General features: G+C 44.0%; 1 protein-coding gene across 1 annotated transcript; it reads right to left on the bottom strand.

Moving 5' to 3' along the window:
* Positions 1 to 232: 232 nt before the first annotated feature.
* On the bottom strand, positions 233 to 19,950 carry UTP14A (UTP14A small subunit processome component). Its single transcript, XM_045471054.1, has 15 exons — positions 19,334 to 19,950; positions 18,218 to 18,293; positions 16,917 to 16,987; positions 15,665 to 15,729; positions 14,153 to 14,295; positions 13,701 to 13,856; positions 8,566 to 8,685; positions 8,373 to 8,467; positions 7,646 to 7,769; positions 7,485 to 7,562; positions 6,606 to 6,996; positions 4,108 to 4,511; positions 3,145 to 3,338; positions 2,916 to 3,015; positions 233 to 670 (listed from the first exon to the last, which is right to left on the bottom strand). The coding sequence occupies exons 1-15, from the start codon at positions 19,357 to 19,359 to the stop codon at positions 398 to 400; spliced, it is 2,316 nt and encodes a 771-aa protein (XP_045327010.1). The 5' UTR covers positions 19,360 to 19,950; the 3' UTR covers positions 233 to 397.
* Positions 19,951 to 21,053: the final 1,103 nt, after the last annotated feature.

The raw sequence follows: 21,053 nt of genomic DNA, 5'->3' as shown, positions 1-21,053 counted from the left end.
ATACAGTATTTACTATCCCTGAGTCTTCCAATTGGTTATTTATAGTGGATTGTGTCTGATAATATATTTAAGATCATAGGCTATGGTAACTTCTCTCCACTTTGTTTTAGGACTAACTGTATAATCCTTGGTGAGAAAATGAGGCTTCCCTAACAAGTGTGGCTGGAAAAATGCAATGGGGAGCACCCAAAGGTGTCTTGTCTGACGTGTGACAACACAGAATACACTCCAGTTAAACAGATAAAAATGCATTTATTTCTAAAATACAGCTCAACTACACTCACAGTGTGCTAAGCCAGTCTTGGAATTGATCCTGCAGCTTGGAGTAAAACTGGGATAATGGAGGAGCAGTTGGGGCTCCTAGTTCTGGGCACCAAGACATCATTCCTCCAGGAACTCAATCTATAGAGTTTTTCTTCAGCTGTTTTTTGTGACGTACAGTGAGTTGTTTTGGATTTCTCTGTACAACAGAGAGGTCCGACCTTGAGGAAGACCGGTAGCCCACATCCTCTGCTTTTATAGGCTTAATGATGTGCCCTGGCTTGGTGACAACTTTGGGCATAGTCAGCTTTTGGAAGGCCCTCTGGGTGTTCCATGTAGATCCTATAGGGGTCTGGATGGTCCTTTCAAATTGCTGATGGTGGGTAAATGGATATGGAAGCACCCGCACCTGGAAAGGAAGGCAGAGTGACTTGTCACAAGCCAGACCTGGGGTGCAGTTGGTAAACTCTAATGGCAGGTAGTTTGGGGCACAGGCCACAGGTATACATGGCTTCAGTGAGTGAAGCAACTGAGAGGCCAAGGCATCCCAATGCGCCCAATCTAACCTTAGAAGTCCCAATCTGCTTGAGGACATCTGGGAGTGGAGGGGACTAATTGGGACTAGACAACCCCCAAGGCTTACCCAACGATCTAGGAACTGAAAAACCACCCTGACCCCATTCCTGTAGTGTAGGAACGCTACACTAGCTCCAGGGCTGCTGTTCCTAAGTGGGTCGTCTTATACAATGCTGTGACTGCAAGAAGCATCTGGACATTTGTGGGTCCCTGGGAATGTTGTGGCCCTCCTACCCTCTTCAAGCTCTCAATCTCTTCTCCTTGATAAACAGGGTTTATGTTTTAAGGTTTGCCATGAATCCTGAACTATACCAGGCTGTGATGCTTAGTTAGCTTCATCCTCTTTTGGCATCACAGAACGTCAGAGCTGGAAGGGCCTAGATAATGGCAAAGGTCATCTTCCTTGGTCCCAGAATTTGGCTTAGAGAGGGGAAGTGATGTATGCAAGTAAATTGCGTAAAATGAGCAGTGAATGAGAACAGAACCCAGGGTTCCTTTCCTTGCCTAGTACTATTCTCCATTCCAAACAGTGCTACTTTAGACATTTAAATAATCCTTAAACACTACCTCTGAGGGCTAGAGAAGAGGGAAAAAAAAACATAAGGAGAAAAATCAGGAAGTTACGAACAGTAGTCTCTGGAGATATTCAGTGAAACACTCAAGAGAAGCTGAGTACTGCCCAGGGGTCCTGATGGTGGTGAAGGACACAGATGGTCTCTAGGTTGAGGGAATGTCTTATTGGGGTAGATGGCTAGATCTGTGCATGTCATGTAAATCAAGAGAAAAAAAACACGTGGGCAAAATATTCAGTCTTGGGAGGCTTTTCTTTTTTCCTTCAGCTTCAAGCACACTGTATTCTATTGCATGCTGGGACCTGAAGTCTATAGCTTATTAAAAAGATGAGGAAAATCAGGGAGATTCTTGGAAAACTGTCAGTTTCCTGTGACTGTATTTTTTTTTTTTTTAAAGGCAAGGCTCCTAGCAGGAAGGGGTGATTTTACTGAGGTCCATGCTGCCCTTCCTGGCCTGGTGAAGCATGCTTTTTCTCTCTCATTTATCCCATAATTGCCTGTTCATTGCCTATTTTCTGGTTATAGATCTTCAAGTGGGATTACAGTGGTTACGATTCCATTTCTGCAGGGATTGGTTCGCAAAATAAGATCAGTAGAGTATTGCTGAAACGATAATTTCTTACCTCTCTTTTGTACTTATTAAACAGTTCCCCCTCTTTCTCAGAAGAAAAACTACAACTCATTTCAAGATTGTACTGGCTGGGGACAGATCTCAGGGTCACAGACTTTCAGAAGGAAACATAAAAGTCATGGAGTTCAATCTCATTCCTGAGTCCCCTCTACACATGTTCCCATTCTCCCTCTGGACTGGCAGAAAGCTTTTTCCTTTTTTTTTTTTTTTTAAAGTAGGCTCCTTGCCCAACATGGGGCTCAAACTCATGACCCCGACATCAAAACCTGCATGCTCTACCGACTGAGCCAGCCAGGCGCCCCACAAAGTTTCTCCTTGAACTGAATGCATTGCTTTTCCTCTAACTGCTACCTTATGTGACTGCACTCCACATGATGGCCTTCAACGTACTTGCAGACCATGATCATGCTCAAATTTGCTTCTCTTTGGTAAATATCCCTGGTTTGTCATAACACACAATTTTAATTCCATTCGCTGTCCTGAATGAGTACCGGTTTGTCTTCTTTTTCTTAAGATGCAGCTCAAACCTATAGCCTCTCAACATTATCCTGACTATAAAGACAAGTGTAAAGAACAGTAATTCTTAGTTTGGTGAGACTCAATTGCATCAGAATTATCTGGGGTACTAGCTGAAAAACCTGATTTGGGGGCCTCACCACTGCTGCAAAGATTACCATTTAAGCCTCAACCTCTTCCCAGTCAGAAATTAAAACAGCAGAAATCAATCTGGAATTATTCATCTCAGAGCCAGTCCGTGAAAAAGAGAACAGCTTTGATTCTGTGGTCAAGATCACACATCGCTCTTTACCACAGAGTGCTAGAATATTCCTCCCAAGCAAGAGAATGAGGCAGCAAAGAATTTCTCTCTCCCTCACCTGATGAGCTGCTGCATGAACATTTCGCTTCTCATTGATAATCACATTTGGCAAATTCTTGTCTTTTCTTGGAGGACCCTCAGGGGTTTTAATGAGAAACCTGGAAAGCAGAACAGTGGGATGTCTGACTAAGAGCATTAAAGACTTAGTCAAAAGGGCAGGGAGGACGCAGGAGGGTGAAGTGGGAGAACCTGGTGCACTTCTGACAGGCTTTCTTCCCTGTTCTTACCAGCGTCTTTTCTTGGCACTGGGCTTCAGGCCCACACCACCCCACTCGCCCCAGCCAGGCAGAGTCAGGTCCACGTCCTTTGGCTTACTCGCCTCCACAGCTTCCCTCTTCTCTTTTAAGAAGTCTCTGATGACATCATCTCCAGCAAAAGCTTCCTTTATCATCCGCTTTTGATCTCTCTCCTCTTCATCTTCCTGGGAAGAAATAAGAGTGAGAGCTACAGCTTGCCTGAAGAGCTATGGTTCCTGGCAAGAACGTTTAAATTTTGGGTCGTGACATTCTAGCGCCCCCTAGGGGAAAAGCGCTGAACAATGATGGTCTTGCAGTATAAGTAAATTGGTTAGCCAATCACACTTTGATTTTCTTCTCTCTAGGGTAAATCTCCCTAACTCATTGTCATAGACATAATTTTAAGCTTACAGTAAGGAAGCTGCAGCATGGAGGAAGGAATGACCTGCGTTAGGAGGAGGAGCTCCAAGTGGCCTGGCTAGAACGTGGGTGTTCTCCGGCTCATATCCCTGAAAAGACGGGCACCAGGCACCAGGGCTCCTCACTGAAGCAGTTTCAATTAGTTAACCAGGGAGTCTTGGACCATTTCAGATCCCAGTGAATAAGAGCAAAACCTTGGCAATAGCTCAACAACTATACCTTTGAGTCATCCTGCCTGGGATCTGAGCAGAGCTTTGAGTGCCTCCCTCTTTCCTCTGAGGGCAGTTTTACAGTCACCCCACGGAGGGTTTGGTGGCTCAGGATTTAAGATGTGGGAATCTCAGCAGCACTCACATATTTGCATCTATTAAACTGTCACTGGGACTGGCCCGGCCCCATATTATTCTGGACCTTTCTACTACTGAAATGTGCCCCCAGCACAACACAACTTCACTGATTCTACTCCTTGTGCAAGGACACTTCCTGCCCCAGCGGTGATCCCCCACAATAGCCCATGCCCCTGGCTCTGCTCACCAGCTCCTCTATTGTCATGGGCACTGCCAAAGACTTCACAGAAGGAGATTTCGTGGTTAGGAGGTTCTGTAGATCAATCATTTGCTCCTTCTTTTTCTTTTCCTTGGGAGCACCAGGATGATTATTTGGGTTCCTCTCCAGCTGCTGCCCTTCTAACACAGACCTGGGAACCTCCTTATTTTGAAAACACCCCTCTTTGCCCAGCTCTTCTAGATCTTCCACAGTCTGTGCTCTCTCCGGCCTCTGCAGCAACAGGGGCTCCTCTTCTTCCTCAGTAGGGTCCTTTCTCTGGACTACCGGAACTGTCCTCGCTGAACTCACTTTCTGCTTCCCAGACTGGTTTTCCTTGTTGAGTTTCTGAGACAGTGCCCTCAATTCGGACAGCACCTCCTGGCTGCTAGAATCTGAGGGAAGAAATGAAAGCTGTCAGAAAAGGAGGCTGGAAGTTGCCTTGTCAATGAGCATTTACTGAGCACACTTAACAATGAGCATTTAGGTGCTCCCATTCACAGGGCTACGCATGATGGGGAAGAGAGGATTCCATTCACTAGATCTCTTGGAGAGTTCACTAATCATTGCCTGTTAAGTAGCAGGCAATAGAGTTTAGTAGTTAAAGGTGGCACGTTTGGAATCAGATGTCCTGGGTCCTATTCCCAGCTATGCCAGTGACTCACTGCATAACTGGAACTGTGGCTTCATTGCTGCACACAGTAAACCCTGCTTGGAGAGACGGCCCCAAGTTCAAAATTTTAAAAAAGTCATTTTAACAGGTAGTCTCGGAATGCAACTTCATTGCAATTTATAAAAATGTGATGATTTACTATTTGTAATTTACACTGTCATTTCCTATTTGTAAAAACCAAATCCAGCATTTTTTTATCTTTATTTTGTTTTTTACTTTAGAGAGAGAAAGAGAGAGTGAGCACAGGAGTGGGGGAAAGGGGCAGAGGGACAGAATCCCAAGCACGCTCCACACTCAGTGCAGAGCCCAATGTGGGGCTCAATCTTACAACTGTGAGATCATGACCTGAGCCAAAACCGAATCAGACCCTTAACTGACTAAGCCACCCAGGCACCCCCAGCACTGTTTATCTTAAAGCAGCATTTCACACTCTGCTGTGGCCAAGTCAAGTCGCTTGGCATTTTCCAGTCACAAGCAACATGTGAGCAATACCACTAGCTTCTAAGAGCCTGGAGGGAAATATGGCAGCGACACACTTCTAAACTCTTTTTTGCACTGACTCGAGTCGCCTCCATTCCCAAGTTCATCCTGCTCTCTAGCTTTGGCTTAAAGCCACTCTAAGAAGCTACTTAAATATGGCCTTTGGACACATGTATGTTTATTCCTCAAGGAGCAAGTGTCCTTGCTCATTTTATTTGGGGTCTACAACTTCCTACTATTTTAGGACATGGTTTCCCTGAACCTAAAGGTTTGGGAATGTTCTATTTATCTGTCATCCAAGGAAATCCAAATCCACCTTTCATACCACAAACAAGTGCTCAATACATTTAGCTAGATGACCACCTTTTGAGGCTTAGGACAACACAGCTGCTGTTCTGTGGTCCTAGAAGGACTGCCACACAATCTCAGCCTGCAGTGCGGCTTTCCAAAGTCCTCTTGGAAGTGACTGCTTGCCACTATTAATCCCAGAACTCTCTGAGAACCCAAAGTAAAGGGCCTGCAACACACTCTAAATGACAGCTCTTTAGAAACAATTTTTTTTTTTCATGGAAAAACAGATTCTTGCCATCATCTGAATGCATTATTCTTACAGGAAATAAAATTAGACCCAAGAATCTGTCCAGAAAGCCAAGTGATTTCTGAATGCAGTTTCCTAAGCGGACTTTCTTGCCAAGACGGGAGCTTTCTGACCTGTCTCAAGGGTGTTAAGGTTGTTAATATAAAATCTCCTTAAGATAACACAACATATAATATACAAATTAAATCTGAGCATTGGGTGACAATTCTAATTTACCATGTAGTTTGTGGAGTCATTCGTTCCTGTCAAGAAAGTCTCACCCCATATCAGCACATACCAACCAACATTATGAAGTGCTAAAAATGCCACTCCTACTTTACAAACAACAGAAAACTTGGCAGTAATTTGAAGAAATTTCATAATGCCTCAAAATCCACCTGTGTCTGTGGGAATGAACGGCCTCTCAGACTTGCCATCCTACCACAGGCAGTTCTCTCAGGTTTGTTAACTCCTGCCCTTCAAGGATGGGGCAGTTTTTTCTGACGACTATAGGCTCTCAAGAGCAGAAAACATGTCCGAACACACATTGTACAGCCATGCAGATGACTGTGTATTAAATGCCTTTGAAGAAAAAGAGTTACTACGTATCAATCTTCTCTTCAGGGACCCATGGCATTCTGTGGAAGGTACCCAGGGCCTAATCACTGTGCAGCATGTGTGTGTGGACACTTTTCCTCTCGCAGCCTGCCCACGGCACTAGCCCTGGGCAGTTCTCCATTTTAGTCCACCATAACTCACCTTTTGGCTCTTGTCTGCTCACCGGCTCGGTGTCCTGGTTGAGCTCAGCCTTTTTCCTAAGTGATCGCCTTTCCTCAAATTCGTTCAGCAAAATTTCTTCCTCTGCCCCTGGTCTTTCCTCTTCCTCACTTTCAGGAGTCTTATGGGCCACAGGCTCTGGAAGTTGCTCAGGGTCCTGGATTTTGGCCTCTTTTGTGCCGCTGGAGTGATTCCTGAGCATCCAGGGGTTCGGTCCATCTGCATCCATCTGGATCTCATTCACTGCATCAGGGACAAGGAGTTCACCCTCTTCCTCCACATCTCCCTCCTCTTCCTCACTCTCAGAGGCTGTCTGGAGTTTCTGCGTCAGTTCTTTGTTCCTGGCCAATTGTTCCTGCATAGCCTGGCGAGCCTGCAGGAAGGAGTCACAACACGAGTGCCTTGTCATTAAGTGACTGCAACAACACCTCTCCTGGTCCATTTCTTAAAGCTGCCTCCTCTCAATTTGACTTAAGTGTTTCTTACCGATGCCTGTTTAAACTGCACCTATACCACTGTGTTAATGGCTATGGAATCAAATGGGAGACAAAGTCTTTGTCCTCAAGGAAATCAACATATGAAACAAGGTAAAAAAAACAAAACAAAACAAAACCACAATGCTCCTCTACCCTTTAACTGGACTTGCCTTCAATGCTGTTTCCCTTTCATCTCTCCTTTTCCACCTTGTTTCTGGTTCTTTTCCTCTCTGCCTTAGAGATTTTCTGATGCCTTTTTAGAATCCTGGTTTTCCATTCTTCCTCAGGGCTCTTCCCCAACTCTGCTTCTGCTAGCATCCTTATGGACTGATTTTCCTTTCTGTCCTCCAATTCCATTTCTTCTCTCACCCTGATGGTCTCTTACCTCCAGGTCGTATTTGGCCATAATTGCCTTTGACTTTGCCCATTTCCCACTGTTCTGGTGCTTAAGGCTCATTCGCTCCTGGAAAGAAAGGGCACAGTGAGATCCTTACCACTTTTGGGGGAAAGCCGGTTCAAGGGGGTAGGGGCAAGAGGCAGCCTCACCATCATTCTGGCCTTTTCGATTTTTTCCAATTCTTCCAGTGCTGCAGTAGGATTCTCCTTCTGCAGCTTCTCAAACTCTTTTAGGGCTTTCTTGGCCTTTCCTTTCTTCAAAACCTTACGATACCTACAGGGTAAGAGGGCAGAGACTCAGCTGAAACACTGATGTCACACACAGAAGTGTTCCCGCTCCCCAAGGAGTTTCCCTGTGCAGGGGCTAGAATGGACATCACAGAGCTGGATGACTATAGGGAACCAGTTTGGGACCTGAGAGGACTGGCAAGCCTCTCAGTCCCTGCAGCCCCCAGGGGCACACCTCTGCAGAGCAAAGAGTCCCCTCTGCTTCTAGAGCACAAGGCAAGAGTAGAAGTTCCAAAGAGGCAAAAAGGCAGGAAGGAAGCCCTACTGGCCTCAACAGCTGTAGAATTCAGAGCTCATTCTGCAGAACCACTCCGTGATGTCCTGGAAGGGAGAGAAAGTAATTGAACAGTCCTCTTTTTAGCAAGACCGAGACTGAAAGGCAAAGCCGGAGGAGAGGGCACTACCGAAGCAGGCAAAACTACGAGGTTCAACTGAGAAGAAAAAAAAAAAAAACCTTAGTCATTCCTATTTGGGACCTCTTCTACATGACCCCAGTTACTAGGTCAAAGGTTCTTTCCTAAGGACCCATGATTAGCCGCTTTACTTTCTTTCAGGGAATCCACGGCCAGTTCAATAGGGGCCTCCTTACTTTTTGCTCTTGATTTTCTTTTCTCTTCGAGCCCTGGCCTCATAGTAGGACTGCAGGGCCCGGGCCCTCTGAAGCTCTGCTCGGCGCATCTTAGCCTATAATGAATGACATTTACAGTGACTCCTGGGCTTGAGGGCAAATGCTGGAAGGAACAGAGCAAGTCTGGGCGTATAATAGGGCCTATTACACTTACCTCTTCCAGGCTCATGGCTTTGAGAGAGGCCTTTTCCACGGGAGTCAGTAAAGGGTCTGTCACTGGCTGCTTGTTCTTATGGAGGAGGTTAAAAACTTCCTGCTCCAGGGGAGTCCTTGCCTTAAGGAGGTAACATAACATTCGCAGTCTTAAACCATGCTCCTAGTCTCTCTGTTTACAATCCTACGACCATCCTACAACCCAACACATTAATATAATGGGAATCACTAACTGGAAAGGATTGGCTGTTACAGCAAGAGAAGGGGTTCCAGCCTCACTGTTCAGTTGTGTAGGATAAAGCCTTATTTTCTTCCAATTTAAGACAACGTCAGCAACTGGATTCTGAGCCTACTCTTTAATATTACTGAAGGGATCACTCTGTTCAGATTACCAAAATATGTAAAACAGAATACCATTCTCTTAAGCATCAAAGCAGGATGCCCTTAAGGTAAATGCTGGTAGGACAGAAGAACAGCAGTACCAAATTGTCAGTTTTGATAGTGGCAAAACAAAATGGTCCCTGTATTATGTATATTTGAAGCATGTGTGCATATTACTGTATAGTTAGGAATCTAAGACTCCTATAAGCCTCCCTTAAAGAATATTTCTAGAAGAAAGGGGAGGTTAGGTCTTAGCTCCCTGACAGTTCAAATTTAACTCTAGCCATTTTCTAACTTTGGCTCCAATTCCTTAGTTTACAGTTAACTTTGCATGCTAGGTAGTCTCTACATATGAATGAATGGACTCTAAACCAGTTACTCCATATGTCAACAAAAGATGCTGTTTACTGTTTGACTGATACTGTGTAGGTGGCTAAAATAATCAGGCCAATTGTGCCACGGTCCACTTTGGCAAGGCACAAAGACAGCCGTAGGCAACAGAGCCACTTTCTAACCTTGTGCATATATTATATGTGGTTTTCTTCAACAGCCATATACATCATGGTCGGCATTAAACTTACAAATTTCTGGACAAATGCATAAACACACATCATCACACGTTACACGGTGCTATTGACTTAACCATAAACCTATTCTACTGAATAGTAAAGGTGCATGTTCTTTCATTTTTAGTATTTGCCAGTAGTGATCAATCACAGGCTACAAAGTGATTTATAATACAATGTTGTAATCTCCTTCCAATTCAATTTTGCAAACATTTATTGATTGGAGCTACATTCCTGGCACTTGTGCAGGGCACTAGGAATACACAAATAAGATCATTCCTGTCCTCATAGAGCTCACAGCCTTTCGGAGGGAAGAGACGCATGTACCATTAGCAATGTAATCGGTTACATGGTAGTTATATGATAGGAGTAATCAGAAAGGAAGTGAAGAATTTATTTTGATTAGGAGGTGGGTTGGGCTTGGGGAAGGACTTTTTGAATTAGGCTTTGAGGCATTAAGTACAACTCTGTAAAGGTGGGGGGATCAAATGGAGATGAGGATAATAAAAACATATCTATGGAAAAGAGAGATATGTAAGGGAAAATGTGTCGTCCAGGGTAACCAAGACGCTAGGTCCTTCTGTCTTGTTCTATAAATAGAGAGCCTTTTGAAGGACTTTAAGTGGGAGAGTGACACTCAGTTTTGTGTTTTGGAAAGAAAATTCTGGTGACTGTGTAAGGGGTTATGTGTGAAGTGCCCAATGATGGGCGAAAATGAAAATCAGAGGAGGAACCAGGGGTCTGAGAGCCACTGCGGACAGAGTTTACAGGAGCAGCACACCACTGTGGGCTGGGAAGGGGTAGCAGTTAAAGGGAGGAAGAGGAAGAGGAATCAAATGGCTGCGGTTTCCAACCCGAGGGATTGGGGTAGGGAGTTATGCCATTGACTGACTTACAGAATGAAGGTCGCAGCTCAGGGTTTGGGAGTCTGGGGAAGGAAAATGCCAAGATGACTTTGTTTTGTGTGAAGTTTAAGGTGCATATGGGAGACCCAGGTGAGGCCTACTGGCCACATGGAATATGGGACTGGAGCTCAGAAGGTGTTGAGAGTGACCTGCAGCATACACAGGTGACAGCCAAAAGCCATGGAATTTATAGAGCAATAATAAGAACTAACAGTCAGATACATAAAAAATAATCAGGAGTATGTCACCACAGGAGCCAAAGGAGGAGAGCTTTTTTTTTTTTTTTTTTTTTTTAATTTTTTTTTTTAACGTTTATTTATTTTTTTTGAGACAAAGAGAGACAGAGCACGAACGGGGGAGGGGCAGAGAGAGAGGGAGACACAGAATCGGAAACAGGCTCCAGGCTCTGAGCCATCAGCCCAGAGCCCGACGCGGGGCTCGAACTCACGGGCCGCGAGATCGTGACCTGGCTGAAGTCGGACGCCTAACCGACTGCGCCACCCAGGTGCCCCCTTTTTTTTTTTTTTTAACCAACGTGATGTGTCAACAGTGTCAAATAGGCTGAAGACTCAAAGGGCTTGGGATCTGGCGATTCAGAGGCCTCTCACTAATGCCCTCGAGAAGAGTCAGTGGGGTAGTCGGGAAAAAGGTGGGAGAACGGAGGAAGCAGTGGAGACCAGCTCTTCCCAAAGCATGTGCCTCACCAGCTAACAAGATTTATTTTTTTAAGGTGCAAAATGAAACCTACTTGATTTTTGTTTGTACACTCTGGACTAGAGTAGGTCAGAGGGGTTTCTTTAGTGTCTTCTCATAACCTTTAAAAGGCTAGTATATATCATGAGCTGCTAATCTCCAGCAGGGGCACGCAACATTTTCTAGCAATGGAACCCTACCTTTTTGAGGGCATACGGAAAAACTAAACTTTTGAGAACACTTTGGGTAATGCTAGTGTAGGCTGCTAGAGGGTGGGAAGTTACCTTACATCATTTCTAGCACTTCTCAGTTTACAAATGCTTTCTCATGCATTATCCCATTTAAATCTTCTTGGAGTGAAATGGAATTTTAGGAAGCTGGGCCAAATGATAGTGTAGACTTTTTGGATCCTTAATCTCCAGAGTCCTTGGTACTTTGCACTCTCTAAGCTGTAAGAAGACAGCGCAGCTGCTAGCCAGAAAGCAACCTCTGACCAAGCGTTTCCTTATTGCTGTGTGCCATTCTGGCCTAATTTCTTCAAAACGAATCTTCCAATAAATGGTACAGTAGATTCATGTACAGCATGTGGGGACACTCCACTCAGTCTTGCACAGGGAGTTTCTGGAAAGCAGAGGCTGTGCCATTCTTAGTGCAAGCTACTCCTCCACCGTCTCATATTTAATAACCAGCCAGGCATTTTCCAGCTATCTCTAAGATCACACTGTCATTGTCATTTGCAGAACAATGCATAGTAGTGCACTACTTTTGTGATTAAAAAAAACAACAAAAAAAACCCAAGGTGGGGCGCCTGGGTGGCTCAGTTGGTTAAGTGTCCAACTCTTGATTTCAACTTGATTTCAGGTCATGATCTCGCAGTTCTGGGTTTGAGCCCTGCATCAGGCTCTACTCTGACAGCGTGGATCTGCTTGGGATCCTCTCTCTCTGCCCCTCTCTGCTTGCACATGCATGTGCACTCTCTCTCAAAATAGACATTGAAAAACGTGTGTGTGTGTGTATAAATATATATATATATATATATATATATATATATATATAAATATATATATATATATATAAATTTAAAAAAGGTAAACACGAATATAGCAAACTCTTAGGTTAACAACAAAAAACTTATAAAATGGTTACTTCTAAGTGAGTACAGGGGTAAAAACCATGGATGGGGGATAGGGGTAGGGTCAGACTTTTCACTCTGTATCTTCTATACTTTTTATTTTTGAATCCTGCAAATTGTTATTACCTCTTATTTTTTTCCTAAAGTCTCCCTTCTATCCCGCAGCCACACTTTAAACCTGATCTCTTTTTCATGTGGAAAAGGAAGCATCCTAGAAAGAGAATGGTAGTGACTTCAACAACAATATGAGAAACAGAGCTTATCCCTGTAATAAGCAACAACTTGCTCAATGTTTAGCTATGGCAGCAAGCTATGTTTACTTTGATTAGCTTTAATTAGCTCAACTTCCCGACACATAGAACACTATTATTTCTGGATTCTTAGAAAGCAGAGAAGAAAACATAAACAGGGCATCTATCCATGTTTTGGGCACTGCTGTTTTTGACTATTCCTACTTAAAACAAAATGCCCCATTATAGACTCCATAACCAACAGTGTATTGGAAAAGAAAGTAATTGTACCGAAGTTGTTCACAGAATAAAAGTTGAGACTTTGGGGACCAACATAGGATTACCAACGAGGCCATAACTACTGTTCCACCCCCAGTCCCATCATTTACTACTGCTATCATTTCATAAAGAAAAGCTATTTCAACACTATTAAAATGGAAAGGATAACTTCATAATAAAGAAGAGCTGCTAAACTTACATCCGCTACTCTTACCATTATTCTTTTGCTTCAGACGCATAAAAAATTTGCCAAAGATCAGTGTTTGGACAACCCAGCTCTAAGATATCTTTTTTATTTTCTGCAGCTTGATCATAATGAGTTATTTGCTAAGATTCTTGTCATTATTCACAATATGTTACATTTTATTGTGGGATTCCTTTACAAGCAAACTTTGGTTCTACTGCTCATACATAGTCCTACCAAGGCTCATTAATGCTGCTGAGCTCCTGATTTCCTGATTTTCCCCAGGTCAGAATGTGGCTTTAAAAGCTTTCTAGAGGCACCTGGGTGGCTCAGTTGGTTAAACGTCTGACTCTTGATCTTGGCTCAGGTCATGCTTTCACGGCTCATGAGTTCAAGCCCCGCATCAGGCTCTGCACTGACAATATGGAACCTGCTTGGGATTTATTTTGAGAGACAGAGAGTGAGAGCAAGCACATGTGCAGGGTGTGAAAAAGAAAACATCATGTTCCCTCGCTACCGGCAATCACGTTTTCACACAAAAACATGAAAATAACCACATGCTGTGTGCTACAAATGGCTGAAGGGTGACTGCAGAGCTATTCTGACTATTCCGTGACTGACAATGAGTCCTACTACCCCCCTCCCCCTTCCTTGCCTGTGACACGAAGAGACCGCAGCTGGGATTTTGGCCTATGAGGCCCCAGTCACATGGATGGCAGGCAGTGCACCCTCACCCGCCCAGGTGCAGCTCCTTGTGTGCGCTCACCTTCCAGCTGCTGAGCACATGTTCGATGGGAGCGAAGGCTGACTGCTCTTTCTTCAGGGGAAAAACCAGCTGCTCTGCTTGCCGGTTCTTCACAACGATGGGATCCCATTTGGAGAGGGCTTGTGAGGTTTTATTGAATGCCACTTCTCTGTGGATCTGAAGCAAAGTACACAAAAGGAAAGAGCCATGAAATTAAGCGTTGAACTCAAAGGACCAGCAGAGAATTAGGAGCCAATGTTTCTTAGCCTAAGAAACAGTCAGCATGCTAGAGACTAGCTCTTGCTTACTCCTCAGGATGCATTTTCCCCGAGATTTGTTTTAATCTTTTCTGTGGCAATCACGATTTGCCCTCCCCCCATTTGTCAGGCTTTTCCCCTCCTTCCCTTCTTACCCTATTTTTCCTTGTCAGTCCAATTTCTTCCCCTTAATGGACCACTTTCTCTATAACTCACCCGCTCAACCTCTTCTTTGTTAAGAGGTAACTCCACAGTCTTCTTTGATTTGACTCTATTCAGTTGCTTTTTCACAGCAGCCAATGAGGATGAAGTTTTAACAGGCCCAAGTAGATCTGAAAGGACTAGCTTTTCTCCTGATCCTGCAGAAAGGCCAAACTTTCTGGTCAGACCAAGAAAGGAGGCAAAAATCTCAATATACCATAGGGAGATGCCTCCATAGAAAATGCTGGTAGGCAGGCAGATGTGCAGGGAAGCAGGAAGAATTCTCTTTAACTGCCAGCCATAGTGACACCATCATTCTACATTCCCATATGTGTTAGAGGATGGAAGAGAAGAGAAAATGATTTATTTTAAAGTCATTTGCTTTTCTCTTGGTCGTTCTGCTTCCACTTCTGCCTCACTGCCCTTCATTCTTCACACAGCAGCCAGTTAGATTTTCAAACTGTAAATCACGGCAGGTCAGGATTCTGCTGAAAATCCTCCAGTGGCTCCCTTTGATATTTGGAATTACATCATTCTAAAGGACACGGCCCAGCCAAACTGAAGCAGCCAGTCAGTCACTTCACCGTCTCCCCACTTGCTCTCCCCCTAGCATGGTAAACCCCAGGAAGCGGGTCTCCTGTCTTATTCTTCATAGTAGCCCCAGTATCTACACTGTCTTGAAACTAATACATAGTAGAAACATATTAAGTATTTGTTGAATGAATAAGATTGAAGAATACATTGTTATTTGTTCTGAGGGGTTACATTAGTGGTTACTAGAAGCACAGAACTCATTAGAGCTGCCTAAACTGTGGATATGGTGATAAGGCATCTAGACTTGGAATCAGGTTAAAATCCCAACTCTGCAATTTACCAGATCACTCATTCACATTAGGGGAGGTATTACTTGCCCATCCAAGGGATGAAAATTGGTTCTGGAGGCAGGAGAGTGGTGAAAAAAAATCTTAGATATTTTCAAGTTTTGTGTTCCTCTAAAGCTCAACCCTATTCACCAAAATCTTATTCCTTAGTATTTGATTTCCTTGTTGTGGGAGTGGGGATGGGAGTGGGGAGGGAGGGAGGCAATCAAAAACAAATGTCCAAAAAAAGGTTTCTCAGGGAACAATAAAGGAAATGCGTTGAGAAACACTACAGTAGGTGAAGGCCCTTGAGTAAGTAACTTGATTTCTCCGAACTCCGGCAGATTATCTGCCTGTCCCAACTCAAAGTACTGTAAGAACTGAAATAAAAATGAAACCATGAAGCATCTGTCTTCATTCATGTCCCTATACCCCAGAAGTAGCTCATCAGTGGGAGACCTTGACTGTAGCCTTTAGGGCTTTCTTCTAGAATTGGAAGAAACTCAAGGGGATTTGACTACCTATATTCACCCACTCACAGGTAAGTATTTATGGTATGATCCATTAACCACATCAAAAACAGTTCCAGGCGGTGGGGGTGAAGCGACCATGATGCTTTTGTAACTCTACAAGCTCCATATACTGATTACTTCCTTTGTTAACTTACCTTCAGAAGTGACACTGAACTCTGAAACCTTCAGACTAGCCTCAGATCTCTCAGCCAATTTCCACCTGAAATTAGGCAAAGCAGAATATAGTAGGAATGAACACATTTTTCTGGAGAACAAACACTTCTCTCTTCAAAGAAGGCTTTGGTTTCATGTATTTCTGTTTTAGAATCAGGTTTTGTCACAAAGAAACCAGGAAATCTGTTCCTATCCTGGACTACGTAGTCTAACCATCTCTTTTTTGTTTTTTAACGTTTTATTTATTTTTGAGACAGGGAGAGACAGAGCATGAACAGGGGAGGGTCAGAGAGAGAGGGAGACACAGAATCTGAAACAGGCTCCAGGCTCTGAGCTGTCAGCACAGAGCCTGACGTGGGGCTCGAATTCACAGACCGCGAGATCACGACCTGAGCCTAAGTCGGCCGCTCAACCGACTGAGCCATCCAGGCACCCCACCATCTCTTTTTTTAAGTAGGTTCCACGATCAATGTGGGACTTGAACTCATGACCCTGGAATCAAAAATCAGATGCCCTACCAACTGAGCCAGCCAGGTGCCCCTAACCATCTCTTAGTGTAGACTCAGCCCTTCAAAAACACAAGGCAATATTAGATAGGCATAATGGAAAAGGTACTGGGACTTGGATTCAAACACACCTGGATCTGAATCCTGGACCTGTCACTTATGAGCAAAGTGACTTTGGGGCAAGTCAATTACCTTCTCTAATGGCAATAAGTAGTGCCTAGTCAATGCTTCAAAAGACTGTAAGTTTGGATTAAGAATTAAAATGCACAAAGGCCTAACACAATAACCACTAATAATTACATCACGGTTACTGTATGCTGGGCATTGGCTTAAGATCTTTACATTTATTAACTCATTTAAATGTCATGATGGCCCTCTTATGTAGGTAATATTATTAATCTTATTTTCTATTTGAAGAGTTGAGGTGTAGAGAGGATAAAAATTTGCCTACATGGTCTGTCTTCAAAGTATGTGCTCTTAATAATGATGCTGACACTTGTGTCTTCATTGTCTTAGGCACTCAATAAATGTTTTTTTTTTTTTTTTTTTTACTTGTTATGTAATCTCTACACCCAACATGGGGCTCAAACCTACAACCCTGAGATCAAGATTCACATGCTCTACTGACTGAGCCAGCCAGGCGCCCCAGTACTCAGTAAATGTTAGCTGCAGATCTGTCTCATGGAAGCAGCTAGTTATAGCCTGTCCAAACAGATGGGAATGTTACCTATTGTTTCCATCAAGGGAACTGATTGCTTCCAGAAGCTTTTGATGCTTTCTCTCTCCATCAATGTCCTCCTAGAGACAGTAAAGGAAAAACCATCAGAACAATAATGAAAAGGAAAAGACAGCATGGAAATTGAGGCCCACATAAAATTTTTTGCTATTTTGGTCAGTGGAGAACTGGGGAATCAGGTGAGGTCTAGTGTGCAGGCATTCAAGCTGAAACAAAGAACTGCTTCAAAAGCCAGACTCCCTCATTATGAGGACCACAGTGCCTAGTGATCTGTAGCTAATGTCATGCTTCTGTCTTAATCAGTCTTGAGAAGAAAAGTGCTATGAGAATGTTTCTGTATGGAATATATAGTATGATCTGACACAGAAACATTAATGTCAAAAACCCCCACAATGTAAGTAGTTTTGTCAAGAGAATAAACAGTTAGAATTCCTATAGAATCTGTTGGAGAGTCAGCTTAACTATGTGTATTTTAGTCAGACACAGTCTGTTACGTATGATGGTTTGTTTGACTTATGATTTTTTGACGTTATGATGGTGAGAAAGTGACACACATTCAGTAGAAACTGTATTTCAAATTTAAATTTTGATCTTTTCCAGGCTAGCAATATGTGATATGATTCTTGGGATGCTGGCTGGTGGCAGCGAGCTGCACCTCCTGGTCAACCACATGATCATAGGGGTAAATAACTAATACACTTAGAACCATTCTGTACCCATACAACCATTCTACTTTTTATTTTCAGTAGTCAAGGAATTACATAACATATTCCACACATTTATTATAAAACAGACTTTGCGTTAGAGGATTTTGCCCAATTGTAGATTAATGTAAGTGTTCAGAGCAAGTTTAAGGTAGACTAAACTAAGCTATGATGTTCAGTAGTTAGGTGCATTGAATGTATTTTCCACTTATGATATTTTCAATCTATGATGGGTTTATCAGGATGTAATCCTATCTTAAGTGGAGGAAGATTCGTAATTACATAACTCTATAAAAATCCAAACTTGGGAAATACGGAAATCATATAATGAAGACCATGTGTTTTGTTCTTATACACTCAACTATACTTAGGCAACTTGGAAACAGTGTATCTTATAGTCTTTCAATTTTCATAGCATTCAATACAGTAACTTATACATGAGATACTATATTACTTTGTAATTTATTTGCAACACCATAACAAATATAAACAATGTTGCCATAATTTTTCTTTCCAGGAAAGTGCTGTCTATCCTAATTGCCAGGCAGAAGGGGTACCAGAGAAGGCAGTATAGCAGTTGCCACTCACCTCATCTTCACTGGGGCTCAAAGGGTAGTCTTTGGGCAAATCCTCTAATTCTTCCTGTTGGCTTAAAGCCAGAAGGCTGTTAAAGGAGACAAAAGAGAAATATTATCAATTGAAATAACTTCTATTAAAACAACCTCCAGAACATAACTTCAGTTTTTAAGCACAGAACAGCCCTGTTCCCTGGAAGAGGCACAAACCAAACAGCATGGGCATCTTTGGAAATTTGTCAAGACATTAAATTTAGCCTGAAGTCAGGCATCAACCCCAAGGGGTGAGCACTGGGTGGTGATACCCCTATAGAAGTGCATGAAATGAAAAAGAGGTAACCCTCTTCAGTGATTGGTATTGCATTTTCCACGGGCATCCGGGAGGCTGTAAAAATGTCAGACTCTAGGTAAGGTGACAGAAGACACTGTTGCTGGCCCTTGAGGCAAGGCAGTTTCACCATTAATATTCCTAAGCATCCTGCACACGAAGACACCTTTATAGGTGCAACTTACTCAAAAGTGACAAGTTGATCACTTGTTCCCAGAAATGGGGAAAGAGGGAATTGGACGAAAGCAGCCAAGTAAGCTATTTTCCCTGGGGCTTCCTCAGCAAAGTAGATGCTTAACTAAGGAGACTGGTACCCTGAACCAAATTACAGACTCTATTAGTACCTAACAGTATATATCAATCTTTACAAGGCAACCTTTACTAAACGGATTATATTTAGTGACACTATGGGGGGGAATGAAGCATCAGAGGAGAAAATGACTCCTATCAGCAAAGGTTCCCAGAATAAGGGGTATTTATAACGCAGGCACTCCCCGTGCCCCAGCGGCAGCAGCAGAAAAAGGAGTCACGTGACGAGTAAAGTACAACAAATTAGCTGGACAGGGACAGGCCACATCAGAACCAACAGGGATGATGCTAAAAAGCTGCGGAGCGGAGGGAGCGAATTAAATGAAATTAAAAGGACTTTTCACGGATGCTATCGCGAAAATCGTAATGAATGGTGAGGTCTTGGAAGAGGAACAACTGTTGTCTGTTAAAAGACAGCTCCCACTTAGCAGAAGCCGGGGAACCTGGCCCCCAACGACACCCACAACCCCCGCTCCAGTCTTCACCCCTCACCTTTCCGCAACCCCGGCCGTGTTCATCTCGGTACCCCGTCTCTCTCACATGGACCAGGAGCGGAAGCCGAAAGAAAAGCAATTTCCGTGCCGGCCGCAAAGCAATTTCTGCTTCCGCCAATCACGCGCTGAGCGTCGCGTCACTTCCGCTCCACCCCAAGGCGTGCGGGGAACCGGAGACGCCTGGGGGGTGGGGGGGCCTGCGGGAAACGGGGAGGCTGGAGAGGAAAGCCTGTCACCGGGCGGAGCTTTGCCTCCTGTCCCGTCCCCCGCCCGCCGTCCTCTCCGGCGAGCGCCGGTGTCCGCGCTCGGGTTCCTGCTTCCCGCACGGTCCAAGGTGGATGAGCTTAGGGCGAGGGCGCTGCGCTGCCTGGGACCGGCTGAGCCTTGGTTGTCGCCACCTGATCCGAAAGGAAAGGCTCCAGCGCCCACCCGTGTTCCGCAGTGTCCTGCGAGCCCGCCGCCGGGCAGCTCGAGGCTTTATCGAGGGCCCGTGAGGTCTCCAGCATGTGCTAGGTCCCGGAGATTGAGCGGTGGACGGAGCAAGTTTCCTCCCCTGCTAAGGAAAAACTCCCTTTCGTCTCGTGCCCCCTTGTAATTGCAGCTCCAGGTTCCTCCTTCCCTGCGTAACGAAGGTTCCTCCAAGAATCGGCTGGACCCGTGGCTGCAACTTCCTCACCTCCTGTCAACTATTAAGAATTTTTTAAATAAAAAAGTAGAAAAGTCGTATACGAAAACATTCTTGCTGTCTATTTTAAGCCACTTCCATTTTGCTTTCGCATGAGCTATGAACTGGACTCTCTGGGTTTTCTTTAACTTTGTTTGAGAGATACGCAGCATGCGTGGGGGAGGGGCAGAGAGAGAGGGAGAGCCAGAGACTCCCAAGCAGAATCCCAAGCAGATTCTGTGCTGCCTGTACAGAGCCCGATCCCAGGAACCTCAAGATCATGACCTGAGCCAGAACGAAGTGCTGGACGCCTAACTGGCTGAGCCACCTAGGCGCCCCTGGACTCTCTGCGTTTTAATCTTATCTCTACCACTTACTACCTTTGTAATTCTTGAATGAGTCACTTCTCTGTGCCTTTGTTTCCTCATCTTTAAAGTGGGTATGACAGTACATTGGGTAGTTGCAAGGACTAAGTGAATTAATATACATAAAGCACTAAAATGGAAAGCCCTTAGAATAATACCTGTCACACATTAAATGTTCAATAAATGTTAGCTATAATAATTATTTTGTACTGACTTTTCAGTCTTTAGTTTCTCTTCATCTAATCCTGTAAGTCTGACCATGTCACACCCCTACTGAAAAGATGCAGATAGACCCTCATCACCTTCAAGATAAAATTTTAAAAATCTCTAGTCCTTGTCTACCTCTCCAACCTCTTTGGAATTGTTTGCTGCTTCCCCCAAGGCACTCCAAATTATAAATATAAAAATATAAATGTATACATATATTTAATGTTTATTTTGAGAGAGAGAGAGAGAGAGAGAACAAGTGGGAAGCAGCAGAGGGCGAGAGGGAGACACAAAATCTGAAGCAGGCTCCAGGTTCTGAGCTGTCAGTACAGAGCCCAATGCGGGGCTTGAACTCACAAACAGAGATCACAACCTGAGCCAAAGTCAGACACTTAACTGACTGAGCCACCCAGGCACCCCTCCAAATTGTATTTTTATGGACAGATGATGTTCTTTTAATCTTATAGAAAGTACAAATAAAA

The sequence above is a fragment of the Leopardus geoffroyi genome, chromosome X (genome assembly GCF_018350155.1).
Source record: "Leopardus geoffroyi isolate Oge1 chromosome X, O.geoffroyi_Oge1_pat1.0, whole genome shotgun sequence".
NCBI lineage: Eukaryota > Metazoa > Chordata > Mammalia > Carnivora > Felidae > Leopardus > Leopardus geoffroyi.
This window is presented reverse-complemented; position numbering and strand designations above follow the sequence as displayed.